Source organism: Convolutriloba macropyga, chromosome 11 (assembly GCF_964194025.1).
Source record: "Convolutriloba macropyga chromosome 11, txConMacr16.3, whole genome shotgun sequence".
In the NCBI taxonomy this organism is placed as follows: Eukaryota; Metazoa; Xenacoelomorpha; order Acoela; family Convolutidae; genus Convolutriloba; species Convolutriloba macropyga.
Window position 1 is genome coordinate 9,270,920 of NC_134478.1, and position 19,955 is coordinate 9,290,874.

At 35.0% G+C, this 19,955-nt stretch overlaps 1 protein-coding gene across 3 annotated transcripts; it reads left to right on the forward strand.

Moving 5' to 3' along the window:
• Positions 1-343: 343 nt before the first annotated feature.
• LOC142349251 (uncharacterized) lies at positions 344-19,106 on the forward strand. 3 transcript variants are annotated; one of them, XM_075400687.1, is made up of 6 exons: positions 344-975; positions 3,388-3,690; positions 4,220-4,378; positions 7,408-7,700; positions 10,690-10,834; positions 18,890-19,106. In XM_075400687.1, exons 1-6 carry the CDS (start codon positions 816-818, stop codon positions 19,090-19,092), a joined length of 1,263 nt encoding a protein of 420 aa, XP_075256802.1. In that variant the 5' UTR covers positions 344-815; the 3' UTR covers positions 19,093-19,106. The 3 variants fall into 3 exon arrangements, with proteins under 3 accessions (XP_075256802.1, XP_075256803.1, XP_075256804.1); XM_075400688.1 differs by having other exon boundaries at positions 3,400-3,690; XM_075400689.1 differs by lacking the exon at positions 344-975 and having other exon boundaries at positions 3,270-3,690.
• Positions 19,107-19,955: the final 849 nt, after the last annotated feature.

A 19,955-nucleotide genomic window follows, 5' to 3' on the forward strand; every position in this document is an offset into this window, starting at 1 on the left:
CCGTTTTCGCAGCTTGCTAAAGCAGATATTTTTGTGCTAAGACAGGCACTCTGCAATGTCACTTCAGATATGTTGATATGATGCATTTCATGCTGTGAAGAGCAAATGTGGCAACATTCTTTACCACCCATAGAATCATGTGACGCTCTTATTCAATCTATGTCGACCAAAACTATATCTAAGTTAGATCTTAATCTGTGGCGCATTATTTGTACGATTCGTGTTGGTATGATATTAAAAATTAATGCCAAACCACATGGAATTAGGGAAATTCTTAAACTACGTCAAGCTTTTGTTCAAATTCACAGCATGTTACAGCTGCGTTTCAGTTTGATATAGACTTCGAAAATTGAATAAGTTATTTTTTGTTTATCATTTGAGAAAAATAATTTGTGGTGACGAAAGATAGCTCCGCTGTAGTTAAAACATTTCACAAACTATTTCTGCTCAAAATGATTGAACAATTAATACTGAAGTCATTTATTAAGGCACTTATTTAGTTTCAGAATTATCCAAAACGAAAAATTTTTGACAGATCTGGGCAAATTCAATTAAAGTTTTCCTTATCCGTTTGTTGTAATGATCAATTCTAATCGCCATATCAAGGAATTATTATTAATTTTATGTCTAAATTCGAAAATTAAAATAAATTGAAAAAATAATTTCCAGTTGAATCTTCAACTAATCTTCTTGAAATAAATTAAATATTTTTTTTCAATTGTCTCACACGAAAACTAAAAGCATTTCAAATAATTTCACAGGTTAGCTTGTATAAGAGTTATTTATTATAAATAATCTGTATAAGTAAATTAAAAATGAGTGGTTGGTTATCAGCAGGATGGTATGTTAGATTTTCAACTGGATTCTTAGGAGTTCGGTCGATACTATTATTGGTTACATTATGCATGTTAATCTTTACTCTATTCACAAATGGACAGCTGAACAAATCATTCTGTCCCTCAGGATTCAGAATACGTTTGATCGACATTAGTTCTACGAAGAAACACAGAATATATTTTGCACCAATTAATAAGTTACGGAAAAATGGTTCAAAAATTATGATATGAGAGTGAATCTTCGAACCATAACTAGCCAGCGTTTTTCAAGATTTAATATTAAATTTTTGGCGAAGAAATCTAATATCGTAATATATTGTATTTTTTTTTGCGAATTCTGATAAAAGTAATATTAAAACATCAATGTTGCCGAATGATATAGCTGATGCATTGTTTTTTATGCTAAGTGCCCAAAATCAATATAACAATTATTTATTCTTAGTCAAAGCGTCGTAAAAGTGCCGCAAAATGAATAATACAATGGTCATTATTGTCATTCCGAAAAAAACACAGGCTTATGAAGCGATTTAACACAAAGTTAATATAATATATAACCAATGACACAATTAAACCTAAAGTTATTTGCTAAACAATTTGAGAAAAGTAGTTCAAAAAAACAAAACCACCCAAAAAACTGAAAACAGTCAATTTTGAAAAACTTGTCAACCAATGGACACGGACAAAAAAACTGATTCCTTTTTGACGTCTCACCCAAAGTGTGAGGAGTTCAAATTTTTATGCCTTTCATACGGATCGTAAGTCATTGGTGGCAAACCCTTGGGAGCAATAACAGGAAAAACACCTCAAAATATTTCTCGTTGACATTAACGAGAGCGATTCAATTATTGATTCAAACTGAACTGTTAAAAACAGCAATGATCCGCTGTGAACCAAGAGTTCATTAATTTGCACCAAAAAAATGTAAAAAATTGAATATAATTATAACGTCTCGTTGTTGAACAGTCTTAAATCAATATCCATTATCTTATCAATTTGTTTATTCCTTCAAAAACACTGAGGCTCAATATAAATTCAAGTCAGAAAAAGAAAAAGATTTCTCTAAAGCATTAAACCGTTTATTGTAAGCCTTCTGGAGTTTCTGGTGCCAAAAAACACACCCTCACTAAAAACATCTAAAATTGTGACTGCTGTAAGCAATAACTATCTGTGATTGAACCAAAATTGCTGTTAATAACTCTCAAACAACAGTTTGAAGGGATTATTTTAAACTCAAGTGGCGGCAGTTCACTACTAAATGTCGAATGAAAAGGGCGCCAAAACTGGGGTCCTTATTTTTACTTTAAAAGTTTTTAGTGGTTATAATGGTATATAGCAACTTCTAATGACGTCATTTGAAGCCATTTTGGTGATTTTAGTCCCCTCCCTCTAAAGCAGTCTGCAATAGATTAAAGCTCCCACTAGTCGTTCGAGAACAATTCTTCCGACGCTAGTCGACTAATTTTTTTGTTGCCACATACTCCACTACAATAAATTTAAGCCACCAAATCTTAATGGGCGCTAAATTTGGCATTTTTGAGTAATACACATAAGTGACTTCTTGCAAATAAATTTTTCCCTAAGTTGCGCATGAATAATTTCGACCCACTGAAAATTACCTTTTGCTTGGCAATCACTTCTTGTTTTGTTTATAGTATTAGGAAATTATTTTCCTTCTTTTGAAGCAAAATTATATTTTTCAAGTTTTAAGTTTATAAAAGAAGCTTTTGTGAATGGGAATCAATATTGAGTGAGTTCCCAAAATTTCTTCCGGCTTTTTAATCGAAATCTATCACGCCTATGCTATCTTGTGGTAATTTTACCTCGAAAGAAAATCAAATTTAAGCGTTTTTCAAACGCATAGATCATGCGAAAAATACTGTTTACTGACAAGTAAGGTTTTCATTTGTTTTTCAACAACGATTTACTGAGCTGCTTTTATAGAAGTTCGAGAAGTCTTCAAGTGGCAGTTCTGGAGTTTAGTTTTTGGTTTACCATAGGAAACACTAAAAATTGTTTTGATTTTCTCGAAAAATATTATTTAGTAATTTCTAACGGGAAACCAAATGGAAGACGGAGGTAGCTGAATTTTGGTGTTGCTGTCATTAAATATAGTTTTGGAATTTCATTACTCTTTTACTTGCCTTATTTCACCAGTGAAGTAAGTTTAACCTGAGAAGTGAAATTGAAAACTATCGAATTAAGATTTGGACACAATTCTTGGCAAGAATTCGTCACCATATATGCGAATTTCCAAACAAAAGTTACCAGGAAACATTATTTAGAAATATTTTAAGAAATATATCAAGAAATATTTTATTCAGACATGTCAAGATTTTTCAAGAGGATTTAGTTTAACAAGATCTTTTTAAGGGATCACAAGTTGTGTGAAGTTTGTCAAGATATGGCTTGTCTTGGCAATATGTACCAATTTCCATTCGCTGGCTGTTGAGAACTTTCACCACAATTTTTTGTGCAATTTTTTATTGTTACAAAAAAATTTTGCTACCGGATTATTTTGGGACTAAGCAAAACAAAAGCCTTTTCGATCAAGCTAAGCTACAAGATGCCCCAAAAACACTCCCAAATTGCTTCACAGAGATGAAATCATCCGATTCGAACTTAACCTGCACGCGGTTCCAAAACTATTTGAACCAAAACGGTTATTCATTCTCGGACTGTCCGGCAGCTCTTGGCAACCAGTTGGGAGTTCTGGCTATTGGGCTGGCTATTTACAGACATTTTGGGTTGAAATTGGTACTGGACCAGAGACAGAAAACTGTTCTTAAAAATGCATTTGACGTTGATCAAATCTGTCGCCCAGATGGGACATCTTTCTGCATCGTAAGAATGACGGGTAAGCATCCGAGCCGATTTCGGGCATCTTGAAATGTTTTCCAACAAGATCTTGCGATATTAATTTTAGTATCTTACTAGGTCATAATTTACAAGATTTGCATCAAAAAAGCGGAAGAAACCAAAGAAACCAAAAATTGGAGGGGGGGGTGCAAAAAGAGATTTCTAAAAAGGTTTCAAAAAATGATCTTATCACTATATTTGACCTGCTCAAAATTGAAACCTTATTGTCAAACAAAGAACCATTTATGGTTGTTACTAGTCCTAAAAAGATCATATCCTGTTCTTACTTATCATAAAGAGATCATACATGATTCTTACTAAACATTGCAATATATTACTAAGAAATGTTATGTTTGTACGGAACTATAAAAGATATTTGTATGATTGTCAAAAATATCCATCCCACGCTTGTGAGCTGAAATCTGTCATATACTCTCTGTTTCTTCCTTCCCTTGCAAAATTCTCTATGATCAGCCTTATGCCCTCGAAAACGCTTCTCCATAAATATTAGTTTTTTGTTTGTTTAGGTTGCAGTTTAACTTCGCGTGGTAAGACGATAGTGCGAACAGACGTTGAAAAACTGTGGGAAAAAGGTCTCAAATCTCTGGGAGAAGTTCCTTCTGACCTCACGGGGAAAGTTGTTCACCTACCTCGTTGGCCTCAATATATACCGTGGCTTTTCGATGGTTTGTTCTTCCTTAATATCTTCCTTTTTAATTTTTTAAAGTTTTTTGGATCTATTCTGTTTCGCCCCCCCCAGTGTTTTTTATGACCCCCAGTTACAAATTATATGTTGTTATATAGCACGTTACTATGTACGAAAATAGCACGTACGCCTGTGGGTCATAAAAGATTTATGCTCACTAAGCTGGGGGGGGGGGGGGAACAGAATAGATCCTATTTTAAAAATTTTTGTACTTTAAAACTGATAGATGATTGTGGTTTTGAGCAATATGAACACAGAAACAAAAAACAGATCGGACGCCACTAATGTCTGCAAAGATCAAAACGACAACCAACACTGAGTTTGTTAAAATTGACTGATTGATCTTTCTATTAGTCGCTGCAAACAGAGACTTTGTATGTGTTTTTCTTTTAAATCTGGTTTTTGATTTGTCAAAGTAATAAACATTGCTCTCTTGCACTCCATTCATACGTTTTCTCTCAAACCCCCAGAGAAAAAGGGGGTCTTTCCCATTATAGACACCCCGACACCCCCCCCCCCCCCCAGCTTAGTGGTCAGATAACCTATAGCCCACCCCCATCATGGTAATTATAACATATTGGGGGGCTATAATTTCACAAGGAGGGGCTATAATGGGAAAGACCAAAAGATGGTTATATTGGTAGGTTTGGTAGGTTGGAACGATTCGTGCTGAGCAGAGCGAATGAAATTCTTCCTTGTTGATCTTTACTATTGAATATAGGCTTCCTTCCATTCTTTGCAATTATATTAATATTGCTTCTGTACAACAGTAAAGATTGACATTAAAGGTTGCCATTGGCTGTGTTTTGCATGCAAAATGTTCCAACCGACCAACTAACCATTTTTTCGTGGGATTATGAGAGGAAACGCATAGGTGGAGAGCAGAAGAGAGATGAAAATTAATTTGATAAATCGAAACGTATATCTGTAAAATTGAATAAACAAGATGGAACCTGCGAATCTGTGCGTAGCTCAATTTGATCCAACATACTTCTCAAGGTTGCAAAGATAACTATTGGTTTCTGTCAAATAAACCATCGGGAGTATCCGAAGTCAAATTTTATGCTTTGGAGAAAGTTACTTGTACCTTATGAACGAAAAAATGCTGGCATTTTATCGGCAGACAAAAACAAAAACTTAGATTGCTGCAAGATAAGTGTAGCACAATTTGAAACAGCCAGACACAAAAAAAACAATACCACCACACACCACATATTACACAAAAAAACACCGATATAAACAAAAACATTTTAAAAACTTTCCTTTTGGCAATTGTTCAAATTACCCATAGTTCGTCACTAATCATTTAGGTCTTCTGTATTTTCTTCTTTAAAAAGGCACAGAAAACGTTACAAACAATTACATCGCCCATATTACATACATACAAACATACACACTACCGCACTCATTCACTCACACACACACACACACACACACACAAACATAAACAAGCCCTGACACTAAAAAAGTGTTTATTATTCTTTTGGCACCTAATCTTCACTCAGGGTTCGTCAACACTCATTAAAGTGTTTTGTGTTTTTTCCTAAATGACTAGTTCAACTTATAGTTAACTTGTTTGAAGCAGTTCAATTGGTAACTGTAACTTTGTCACTAAACTTTGTAAGGACAATTTTTTTAAGTTCAAAATTGTTGCCATTTTTGAGGTTTAATGAGAATGATGAAAGAACTATTTATTAACGAAGCCTTGGACAATTGCTACTAGCAAGATTTAAAAAAAAACATTTTTCTCATATTGAAAATAATTTGAAAAATAAATCGTTGCAAATATGAAGTCATTTTTGTAATTCTTTAAATTTTCTTACAGTTTTTGCACTCTGCCTCTATATGTGTTTAATAATTGAAGAAATTATCTCTCTCTGTTTCTACTTCTATCATTTTTTCTCTCTGTCTGAAACACATGTACCACACACGTTACATGCACACAAAAACACAAGATCAGAGACAAATACACACACAAACCAAGAGAGAAACAAAAATTAGAAATTATTTTTTTTCAGCTGGTCTTTACTTTTGGTTCACCACCGTTAATGCAAACCTTGCTTGTTTTGTCTAGACAAATAAATGTGGACTTCTTGAGGCAAATGTGTCGGTAATTATAATATTGAGTCTTACATTTAAATTGTTTTTTTGAAAATTTCCAATTCATTTTTTTTTATTTTTGATGTTTCGTTATTGAAATGAGACAAATCGTTTCTCGAAATCTCGCATATGTTTAACCAGCTGGTTTCAGTAAGCACATTTTTGGTTTCAAAATTTCAAACCTTCTTTAAGAGCAAACGTTAAGTTTATTTGTTGCTTTTTAAGGTTTTTGACAGCTTTTTTGCGCTATGCCTCTTCATGTATATAACATGTAAGGGAACGTTTGAGGCTATCATCAGAAAGTCTTTTAACAGTAGCGCTGAGTAACATTGGTAAGTGAAAAATTTATGTATAGAGTTTTACAATTGAAAAAACTATTTGGTTTTCCATTTTCAGGAGATGATCACACACTTGAAATGATCAGTCCAAAAAGCAATTTCAATAAAAACAACGAAGTTAAAATTGATTTCGAGAATAAACTTCGACCTTAGATGTAATTTTTTTAAAATAATTTTTATTTTCTTCACTTAAGTTCTAATAAAGGTCAAAAAGCGCCATGCCATTCTCCTACAATGTGCTGGATATTTTGCACTGTATAAATAATCGTCACCCAAACACTGATATCCGGTCTAAGGTCTTCGGGCGGGGGGGGGGGGTGTTAAAATACTTATTATGGGGTAAAATGAGAACGTATCGAATTTTTAAGCAAGGTTTATTTGACTCCTGTTAAACTGACTGAGATGTAGGCCACAATTTTGTAAATGACTTTCAACAGGAGTTACATTAAATTGCTAGAAAAAAGCACTTAAACAAGCTTGAAATCTGGCACTTAATATGGGAAATCCGGTATTCCAGACACTGGCTGAGATGTGGAACTTTATGCAGCTGAGAGTTTCAATATCTTTTTAGGGTACCTTGACAACTTTCGTCAACAAATTCAGTTCAAAACTTCAACCGTAGCAAAAGCAAAGGTCACTTTCAACTTGCTTCGCGTTGAGAACCACTGCCCTACGATTGCAGAAAGACAAGAAGAAATCTTAAAAAAGGTTCCGCTGAAAGAGTCAAAGTGCACGTGTGTCGTTGTTCACATCAGGGGTGGAAATTATGACAAGTTTCTGAAGTTTCGCAATTTTGGTCCCAATCTTCCAAAGGAAACAAACTACCTTCAAGAAGCATTCAAATACACAATTGCACGTTACAAAGTACGTGCCAGAATCAAACCTCCTTTAATATACAAAAAAAATTGTCTAACAATTTTAGTAAAAGTTGAGACAATTGCCTTCACCTTTCGACACAATTGTTCAGAAAAGACGTAAAACACGCTTCAGTTTTTTCTACTAAGCTTAAGTTTGCATCAATTAAAAATGATAAATTTTCACCGCAGTCTTAATTTTTAATAAAATTTGGATTCTTTATGGAAACTAGTTTATAATCAAGCGCTAAACTATGATTTTTGGTTATAAAAGAAGGACAACACTCTGAATTCATTAGCATGCTTTTAAAACAATTGAGCAGAATTTTTGCGAGTTTGAAATATACTGAGATAAAGATCTGAGAAAAATTATTATAAAATGATGAAACTGTGAGTTTAATTGCCAAATCTCAGTTAGTGACATTTTGGTGTGCAAATGCGTAAAATTTTCTCCAATAGCGTACGCAAAATATTTGACTGTATATTTTATAAAAAAAAAAACTGCACAAGCTGTGAAATGTTTGTAAATATTTGAACATATGTATTAACCCAGCTTAGGGTATATCAAAATAACAAAGTTGCTGCTTCACCAGCGATTTGGTGCAACGGTAGCATGCCTGGAAGGAAGTGGGTCTGGAGATCATAGGTTCTAGTCCACTAAGTTCTAATTTTTTAGAATTTTATAGAGTTAGCTAATGCCACAGTTGGGTTGTTGCAATTGATAGAGCTTAGCTAAGTGGCTCTTACCTTGTGTTATATTACCTTGTGAGGAGGGAGTAGTGTAATAACCCACCTTGTGGTATATCAATCTAACAAAGTCGCTACTTCAAGAGAGTTTTGGTGCAACGGTAGCATGTCCGGCTGGCGGCGCTTCTGGAGACAGTAGGTTCGAATCCTGTAAGCCCTAATTATTTAGCAGTATATGGAGTTGGTCAATACCACAGTTGGTTTGTTACAAATACTTGTGTGCGTGTACAAAGCAGCCTGCCACTAGGATTATTAGAATTGAATGCCATTAACCGGTTCAGATTATTTCCGAGCTTGTTTGAAGGGCAAAAAGATATGTGAGCAAGACAATGGAGAACGCGTTTCTGAATTAAAATGTAGCCTAAAACATTAGAAAATTTATTTTGCGCTTTTCAAATATAAAAAAAAACAAACAAACTTATTTGTGTTTCATCATTCGGAAAAGATCAAAAGCAAATGTGGTCGGAAACTACTCAAAGAGTAAAATCTTAGTCCTGGTTGAAAAGTGAGCACAAAATTATCTTCTTACGTTTTTTGTACATCAAATGATGGACTTGAAAACAATTAGAAGCTGAAACCCGGAGGTTGGTGGCAGAGCAAAGCAGGGCTGATTCAATCTAGAGACATTCTGTTTCTTAGGATGGCTAGTACACTGATCATGTTACAATTTAAACTGGCTAGTCTTGATTTGTGAGTAAAATTTACTGCATGAAAAATAAAGTTTTTTAACACATATTCAACTTTACTGCCGTCAACAATGTTTGTTTTATTTGCGAATCGAATTTACGCGTTATTAATACTTGTATCTATTAGTTTGCGTAGCAGGTCCTAACTACTAAGCTAAATGCGCTTTGCTGTGATTGCTTAAAAACTAGTTTATGTATAAATAGTGGGTATACTGCTATAGTAATTACTAAATATTAGCTAAAAAGTATGATTTTAATCTGTTCAGACTTAATTTTTGGGTTGGGCCTGGATTTTTTCTAGGACTTCAATATATATATATGAAGAGCAACATAATGAAGAAAAACTGCAGACGAAAAACTTAAAATATCATGGAGATGCAATGTTTCATAACTGAATTAACTTTTTACTCTTGAAATGCACTGGTTCAGCGCTGAAATGCTCTGAGACTCAAATCCGGGAAGATTAACTAGTTTGTTTTTGGCATAAATTTTCTTAGGTGATGCCTTAGTTTGTAGGAGGTTTCAAAGTTCTTACGATTAAACCAGCATTCTTGACCCGAGAGTTCTTATTAAAAAATAATAAGACGAACAAATAATGATACCACAAAGCAAATTATAAGACATGTGTTGTGGTGTCAACATGCTAAGTCCTCTACCAGAAATCATTTAAAATTTGTCTCATGTGAGTCGCAATTAATTCATTTTAAAGTTAAATTGGGGAGATCAGTTAAATATGCCAATATATGCATGAAAGTGGGAAAAATTATGCGGAATATTGGATCTTTTCCGTTTGTGCCGACCCCCCCCCCCCCCCAAGCACGTTATGCATCCCACAGGAACAGAGCACGTGTCATTACATAGTAAATTATTACAAAAAAATTATTGCACGTGCGCCTGGGAGTGCAAACAACATGCAACCACAAGGCTGGGGGACAAAAATGGAAAATCTCCGGAAAATACTACTTGAATTGCCCTCTCTGAGGTCTTAAGCTGTAAAAAGTTTAAGTAAAATGAAACTTAAACTATCATCTGCTCATCTGAGTAATTGGTTTCGACCTCTGTTCGGGCCAATTCAATTTTGAAGATCCTCTCTAAGAATGTGTTGCGACAAAAATTTTAGCCGAACAAGGTGAGAAGTACACTCAGTCCCAGTGAGGCTAAAATTTATGTTGTAACTTATTTAAAGAGACAAAGGATAAGGCTAAAACTACAAAAACCTATTATACTCTTCAATCAGATTATACTCTTCTGTATTTGGAAGTTTGCATCTTTTTCGATTGTGCCCCCACCCACAACCACCCAGCTTAGTGGGTGCATTTTATTTGCACCCCCCCCCCCCCCTCCCGAAGCACGTGACGTTTTTTTATTAATTTACCTGGTGTTTCATGCCTTTCATTTTAGACCCCAGCACAATCATGTAACGTATAGTGGTCATGCAACGAACACACCACTCCAAAATGAGTAAACGTACCACTATAGGGGGTTGTAATATAGTGGGAAACTATAGTGAGATAATGTGAAAGTCCAGGCTTGTGTAGTGAAATAATCCAGCTTATCTTTTTTCAGAATGCCGTCTTTTTCGTGTTGGGAAACACTGACAGAGACATCGATAACTATTTGAAAGGACACACTAAGTTCTTCAGTCAGTTCCGGGTTGTACAGGTATCCAAAAAGCGACAGACGTTGGAGCCAAACGACAAAGAAGCTCTTGGTAAGTTACACATTTCATGTATTTAGTTAGTGTCCTGGATCTGTTCTCTATTCCCTACCCAGGATGAGGTGGGCGACGCAAACCGCGACCTTGATCAGACCAACTTGGGTCGCGCACGGGGGGGGGGACCCCGACCACTCCACGGAGTCTGACAGAACTATCTACGGTCTGGATAGTCTGATGCGGACCTCATCAACAGTCTGTACGGTCTGATCAGGAGGGCTCCACCCAGAGTCTGGATAGTCTGATCATAGCGTGGTCTAGGTCTGGAGAGTTTTGTGGTCTGATCTGGACAGCCTGAACTTTGCTCTTTCCAGAATCTGTAGGATCTAATCAGAAACCTTTCCAGAGTCTGGAAAGTCCGATCAGGACCAAGAGGTCCAACCCAAAACGACCAGTCCCCTGAAAAGAAGAACAGACAGTTAACCACCGAGGGGACTGTTTTTGAGGAGCATTTCCCAAGGTTACTTGATGAACATCAAAGGACACGATAAAGACTAAGTTATGCTAATTGTTGTTGAGCTGAAATTTTTTTTTTTCATTCGAATTAAAATTTTTAACTGAAGAACTCAAAGACAACATACATCAAATAAGGTAAACTTTTCCAAAAATTAATAATTTATACCAATGATTATTGGTATTTAAACAGTTAAAAGTGTCAGTCTGGCACCCCCGTGCGCGACTTAAGTAGGTCTGGCACCCACAGTGGGCTACTTAAGTTGGTATGGCACCCCCATTTTGCGACTCATATAATCTGGCACCCGCAGACAGCGAAAAAATCTGTGTCATCACAGCCGATATTAGTCTGGAGGGTCTGATCAGAGCTGGTTTGGGAAGCGCAACTCATCATGGGTGGTAGAAAGCGATTATCTCAAGTTGAAACGGCTGCTCTGCTATCGAAGATAAGGAAAACCTTGCACCGCCAGTTTGTCTCAGCGGTTCCAAATCTGTCCGGAACCCAAACTTTCAAACAACCAATTGTCCGCCTGTTTATAGATCTGTCGATGCTATCCATTTAACCACTCATGCCAGTGAGATAATGTTGCACAGGTTTATGGAAGTTGTTTATACTCATTGTCTTGTGTACAATAAAACAACGTTTGGTAAATTGCGTTGGTGTGGCTACCTTTTCTCTTTTAAACCCAATCTTAGTTCATGAGCAAAAAATTAAAAGTTGAATTACTCTGTAGGTAAAGATTCAAACTTTATCAAACTTGGCAGTCGACAAAAATGTTATGTCAAACCTAAAAAAATAAATTGATTAATAAGTGAATTGTTAAAATTGATTAAACTTCGAGATATAAACCAAAAAAAATTTGCCTCACATCTAAAAATTTGCGACTCATATAAGTCTGGCAACCCCAGTGTGCAAAAAAAAATCAGTGTCATCAGAGCCGATATTCGTCTGGAGGGTCTGATCAGAGCCGGTTTGGGTGGCGCAACTCATCATGGGTGGTAGAAAGCGATTTTATCAAGTTGAAACGGCTGCTCTGCAATCAAAGATAAGGAAAACTTTACATCGCCAGTTTGTCTCAGCGGTTTCAAATCTGTCGGGAACCCAAACTTTCACTTTCAAAAAAATAATTGTCCGCCTATTCATCGATCTGCCGATGCTATCTATTTAACCACTCATGGCAGTGAGACAAAAATGCACAGGGTTATGAAATTTGTTTATACCCAATGTCTGATGTAAGATAAAACAACATTTGGTAAATTGCGTTGGTGTGGCTACCTTTTCTCCTTTAATCCCAACACTAGTACGTGAGCAAAAAACTAAAAGTTGAATTACTTAGTAGGTAAAGATTCAAACTTCATTAAACTTGGCAGTGGACAGAAATGTCAAGTCCAACCTTAAAAAATTAAATGATTAAGAAGTGAATTGTAAAGGTTGTTTGATCTTCGAGATACAAAACAAAAAACTTTACCTCACATCTGAAAATTTTGAGTTAAGTTAATGAACAAATTTAATTTCTCATTTTGCCTATCCGAAACCACTATGCAATTAACTCTGCGATTGCACAAAATTTTTCTTTTTTAGTAACTTTGTTTTGTAGAAAGAACGTTTGAAAACATCAAATGTACTTCCGTTTCAACAAGTCCAAATTATATCAAGACTGCCCAGTGGCTAATGTTATTTAGAAAAACAAGACACAATAACACGCAATTTTTCTATCACAAAATTTTGTTTTAATAAGCGCTTTATGTCAGTTTAATATTGCCAAAATTAAGAGTTTTAACTAATTTTTGGTACTTTATCAAGTTCTAATTTTATGTCTTCAAATGTCAGTTATGACGTGTTGACTCACTAGAGACTAAAACGTCGTAAGATCCTCTAAATAGACGAATTGGGGATTTGAGAAAACTTTTACCGTGCACCGAGCTCTGTGAATTGGTATGATTAGCAAAAAATCGATGAAAATGGCATCGAACCGTCGTAACTTTGTATCCCAATTGAATTCAACTCGTTGCAAAATTCCATTCAATTTGATATGTTAAGAAAAAGTGTCAAGGATGCTTTAATGATAGTGAAATAATTTGAGTTTCATTTTCGCTTCATGTAAAAAAAATCAGGTATTAATAGTAGTTACTAATAATGAAAGTCGACAAAATGAACGAATCATTTTGGCTGCGATAGAATGTCGCTTATATTTTTTATCATGCTATTCTAACTTCACGGCTTGATTTGGCCCTCAGTAGATTTGGATTAAGCAAAAATCCAAAACTTTAAACAAACCATTTTTGGCTTAGTTATAGATATTTCAATGTATCTCATTAACCACTTGTTCCCGTGAGCTCATATTGCATAGAATTGCCAATGTTGTGTACACCTAGTGTCTGGAGTAAGGTTAAACAACACTTAGTACATCGCTTTGATATAGCTGCCATTTTTTTAAACCCAACACTAATATATGAGGAAGAACATATTAGTTGAATTAATCCGTACGAAAAGTTTCAAACCTCATCAAACTTGACAGTGAAGAAAAATACAATACATAAAATTTTTCAAATAATTAGGATGTGAATTATAAAGGTGAATTGATCTTCGAGAAAAAACATAAAAAACTTTACATCAGATTGGAAATGGAAATATCTAATTTAAATTAAACGACAAGTTGTTTTGAGCAATTTGCCTCAAAACTAAATAAGATGACAAGGAACATTTTGATCACGGAATTTGGTTTCAATAAGCACTGTATATCAATTTAATATAGCCAAATTAAAGAAAGTCTTTTGTTTTTTGGTACCTTCTCAAGCTCTATTTATAAGGCTCTAAACGTCAACTTTGAGTTATTGACTGGAGATAACAATGTCCTCAGATCCTCTAAATGTACCGAGTTTGTGCTTCGGGAAATTTTTTCATATACTCTCTGAAATGGTAAGATCAGCAAAAAAATTTACTGAGAGTGGCATACAAAAATTGTAATTTTGTCCTCTTTTTGAGTTCAACTCGTTGCACTATTGTTTTGCAGAAAGAACGTTCGAAAACATCAAATGTACTTCTTTTTCAACAAGTCAAAAATATATCAAGACTGCCCAGTGGCTAATATTACTTAGAAAAACAAGACACAAAAACACGGAAATTTTCTATCACAAAATTTCGTTTTAATAAGCGCTTTATGTCAGTTTAATATTGCCAAAATAAAGAGTTTTAACTAATTTTTGGTACTCTATCAAGTTCTAATTATATGTCTTCAAATGTCAATCATGACGTGTTGACTCACTAGAGACTAAAACGTCGTCAGATCCTCTAAATAGACGAATTGGGGATTTGAGAAAACTTTTACCGTGCACCCAGCTCTGTGAATTGGTGTGATTAGCAAAAAATCGATGAAAATGGCATTGAACCGTCGTAACTTTGCATCCCAATTGAACTCAACTCGTTGCAAAATTCCATTCAATTTGATATGTTAAGAATAAGTGTCAAGGATGCTTTAATGATAGTGAAATAATTTGAGTTTCATTTTCGCTTCATGTAAAAAAAATCAGGTATTAATAGTAGTTAATAATAATGAAAGTCGACTAAATGAACGAATCATTTTGTCTGCGATAGAATGTAGCTTATATTTTTTGTCATGCTATTCTAACTTCACGGCTTGATTTGCCCTCAGTAGATTTGGATTAAGCAAAAATCCAAAACTTTAAACAAACCATTTTTGGCTTAGTTATAGATATTTCAATGTATCTCATTAACCACTTGTTCCCGTGAGCTCATATTGCACAAAATTGCCAATGTTGTGTACACCTAGTGTCTGAAGTAAGGTTAAACAACACTTAGTAAATCGCTTTGATATAGCTGCCATTTTTTTAAACCCAACACTAATATATGAGTAAGAACATATTAGTTGAATTACTCCGTACGAAAAGTTTCAAACCTCATCAAACTTGGCAGTGAAGAAAAATACCATACATAAAAGTTTTCAAATAATTAGGATGTGAATTATAAAGGTGAATTGATCTTCGAGACAAAACACAAAAAAATTCTACATCAGATTGGAAATGGAATTATCTAAGTTAAATTAAACGACAAGTTGTTTTGAGCAATTTGCCTTTGAAACAACGATTTGAAACTAACTCTACGATTTGCGCAGAGTGCTTCTTTCTTTGTCATTTTGTTTCCCAGAGAAGACATTTGAAAATATCAAGTGTACTTCTTTTTTCAAAGAGTCAAAATTAAATAAGATGACAAGGAACATTTTGATCACGGAATTTGGTTTCAATAAGCACTGTATATCAATTTAATATAGCCAAATTAAAGAAAGTCTTTTGTTTTTTTGGTACCTTCTCAAGCTCTATTTATAAGGCTCTAAACGTCAACTTTGAGTTATTGACTGGAGATAACAATGTCCTCAGATCCTCTAAATGTACCGAGTTTGTGCTTCGGGAAACTTTTTAATATACTCTCTGAAATGGTATGATCAGCAAAAAAAAATTACTGAGAGTGGCATACAAAAATTGTAATTTTGTACTCTTTTTGAGTTCAACTCGTTTCACTATTCGATTCAATTTAATAAGTTAAGAATACGTGGCAAGGATGATTTGGTGATGTGAGTCAATTTGAGTGCCATTTTCGCTTCATGTAGAACGATCAGGTCTTCATAACGGTTACTAATAGCAAAAGGCGGCAAATTGAACGAATCACTTTGGTTGCGATAGAATTAAGTTTCAATTTTTGCTTGTCACGCCATTCTAACTCCACTGCTTGATCTGGAATGCAGATGATTTGATTATTTTTGAAGCTCAGCCTTCACATCGCCTACCGTGTTTTCAATCGGCGAAAAACTGTTTTTGTGTGATTTTGCAGGATCGTATCTCACTGCTGGTCTCTTTTAAACTCCGTGCTTTGTTCAATTTATCGATGGCCGAATGACACCGCCTGCGCCATCGTTTGTCACCGTAACTCGATCCAGATTATAGCAACCCCACTTACCTTTTTCTTCGATCCACCTGTAGGGATTGCCCTCTTTAAACATTTTTGTTGGCCTTGGCCGTAGGTCGCGATGCTTGCCGATTAATTTACTGAGGCAAGTAACCTTCACAAAATCTGTACAAAAAAGTTTAGAGTAAATTGGAGTTTGTTGAACAAGTTTTTAATTACGGACAAATTTTTGCGCATTGTAGGTAGTGTAAGCAATTCTTCCGGATACCGAGCAGCTAATGATTGGGTCTCCTAAGTCTTTAGCACAAAACTGACTGTTGACTGGGGTCAATGGTCGTGCGTTCAATGTGTGATCATCGACAAAAATTGTTGTTGAGAAATCGTCCACGGTGACTGATCCGTTCCCGATTACAACATACCTTGCCTTCTTGCAACTTCTGACCAACTGTTTCATTACTCAGGTAAAATCAAGTGCAGCGGGTGAATTGAACTTGAGTCTAATTCCTTGTTGAATCAGATGCTCTGCAATTTTTTTATTCTGTGCCGCAAAGTTTTCACCAAGTTTTTGTCAATTTCCAACAAATTTTGTCCAGGGGCCGCTGAGTTTTTTCCCTGGTTTGCCTGTTCTTGCAATAAATTGCATTATATTTTCAAATCCACTCTCTGTGTCCAACTTGGGTGCCACCTCTGTATGTACTATTCTAACGTTTAGACAAGTGAATGGACAACATCATTGATTCCATACTTTTGCCCGGTTCTTTCGTCCAATTAAAGAAAGGAGCAAAATTGTCCACTCCAACCTTTGTAAAGGCTACTGAAACATGTAACCAACCACTCCTCAACTAAATCTGAAATCGTTGATGTTTCCGTTTGTGTTCTGCCTTTTCAGCAGCTAACACACTGGTTTTTTACTACATCTTCAGTTCTTTCATGTTGATTGTTCTTAGGTTTATTCAGCAAGAATAACTCTTGAAGTTACTCTTATTGAGTTTTGACTGTTCTGTTTCCACCTCGAATGAGTCTCTGGTCGTCACAGGAGGGCGAAAAGTGTAACTTTTTGCTGCTTTTGAGATTTCACAGAGTTAAACAGAGTTAAAAATTCAATTTAAAATTTTTTCATTTGAATGGACAACTCTATCAGAGCATTTTTGACCTAAAATTGGTTATGTTTTGATCTGCAACTCAAAAGTTTTTTTTAATCTTCTCCATAATGAAATTAGTTCCATTGTCAATTTTACTTCTTACATAAAACCCTACATCTCGTAACACATATTTTAAGCGTTGATTCACGTTTCATCTTCGTTAATTAAGCGTTAATTAACAAAGATGAAAGGTGAATTTGTCAAAAAAAAAATAAAAAAAAATTACACTTGAAAAATAGAACGGCGGTTTTCACTACAATTTTTGTTTTTATATCACTTTTATAAAATAAAATATTTTTGTTCCTCTTCGGAAATAAAAAAAATTTAAAAAAAATTATTTTCTGCAGTCGATTCAGTTTTTCATGAGCATGATGATGAACAGCCAGAATTGCTTTTATAAAAAATCATCGGTTGTTTGTAACTCCAAAAAAAACATTCGATGATCGGAACAATCAAAACAAAAATTCTTCGGATGCTTTTCAAAACCATTGAAAAACCATTCAAAAAACCATAATGTGGCCGATGTTTTGTGTTGAAAAAAGGAGAAAGAACCGAATACAATCATAGTTTTTCAAGGAACAAAGCGAAAGTTTTAGCATACACTAAGGTACTAAAGACAGCTACCTACAGCACTATTTGTGCTCTTAAATCGTTAGTTTCGATCAAAGCAATTCATTTGCTCTAAAGCGTGAAGAAAAGCGTGAATTTTTGGAATATTAATTGAGTTTTTATTCTCGTATTCTCTTTTTCACAAAAAATATGTTTAGGCTGCTTTGTTTTCCTACTGTTTGCCAAGCTGATGCGATGTCCGATTTGAAAAACAATCACAAAGCAATCACTTACTTTTTAGAGTACAACACATTCAGATGGGCCAAAACTTTTTGTTAGATGTTTAAGCAAGACAAGCATGTGATCAAATATTCAGTTTTTGCGCCTAAATCAAAAATAGCAATCATTGTCGTCAAAGAAAAGGAGCGGTAGATATCGGAATGCCCATCAAACAGTCCCCATCTGATTCCAATAGAAAAATTATGTTAAATTTATGTCGTTATGAAATTGTGTGAAAACTGTACAAACCGTCTAGTATCTATATAGCTAAACGCGTAATGACTTGTTACTAGGGACTTCATTTGAACTCGATATACTGTATAACTTGTGATATTTGTGACCCTTTTTAAAAATTGTCTAAGTGTACATAGTTTTTTGGTACCATGCTGTATTTAACAATTTACATTCAACGTTTAACAACTAAAACTAACAAAGTTAACCATTTTCAGCGCTTAATTACACAAGGTTTTTAGTAGGTTCTTTCTTTTCTGTGAATAATTACACAAGGATCTTTGCTTTTTTTAGCAGACTTCTGCGCATTTTTCCTGAATGCAATAAAACGAAGTCAATCACTAGAGCAAGTTGCCTATATCTCTTTCACGTAAGATAGCACCAGCATATGCAAACGCAGAAACTTGCCATAGATTACTTCCCCAAAAATGTAAAAAAAATTTGTCATCGTTTTTGATTGGAAATGAAAAACTACAGGTGTTGACTTGGCAATAATCTCTCTGGCAGATGTTGTCATTATGACGTACGGAACATTCGGGGCATTTGGAGCAGTTCTCACCCGAGACAAAGATGAGGTCATCCTTCCAAGCTACCACAAGGGTCTCGAGGAACCAGGACTGAACAAACAATTGCCGAGATTCACAAAAATAAACTGGACTTTGGTAACTGGACTAAAATAAAAACTACAGAGTAATTTTTAAAAATCTTGGTCTTGATGAGATAAATAGTGCGTGAAATAAACTGGGCTCAGCTTGGCAAGACGCTATACTTGTAAAAAGTGTCCTATACAAGAAAAAAAGGGGGTCTTTCCCATTATAGCCCCCCGTATGGTGTATTTACCATGATTTGGGGTATAGGTTATCTCACCACTAAGCTGTGTGTGGGAGGTTTTAATGGGAAAGACTCCCTTTTTCCTTTTAAAGTATACGTCTCGTGGAGAAAGGCAAAAAAACATCAAGAGAATAGGCCATAAGAGATGCCCAAATTAGAGAGCACAATGCCAGTTGCTGTAAGTGATAGCACAATAAATTGTAATTCAACGCATGGTGAGAAATAGCGTTGAATCATTTAGTGAATCAAATAAAAAACAAAAATCAAACAGTCTATCTCAACGCCAATGAAATCCTTGTCCTAATTTTCTCTACACTCTATTGACCTTTTTCTGCCCCTTACCTTAGTCTCATATCATTTCAATACTTCAAATTATCAATGCTAAATTATCATTCAATTTTAACCAATGCTAAATCATTGACGGATCTATTCTGTCCCCCCCCCCCCCCAGCTTAGTGAGCATAAATCTTTAAAACCCAGGCGCAAACATATAATTTGTACCCTACAAACATATAATTTGTAACTGGCGGTCATAAAAAACACTGGGGGGCCGAAATAGAATAGATCCTCATTGACTTTGAAGGTTAACTTGATTTCAGTCTTTCCAGCTGAAAGTCAGAGAAATCTCATTCTGTAATTAAAACGATGCGCATGACTATTGGCAGTACTCAGTTCAACTGTAAAATGAGTTGTTTTACGCACAGTCTAAATA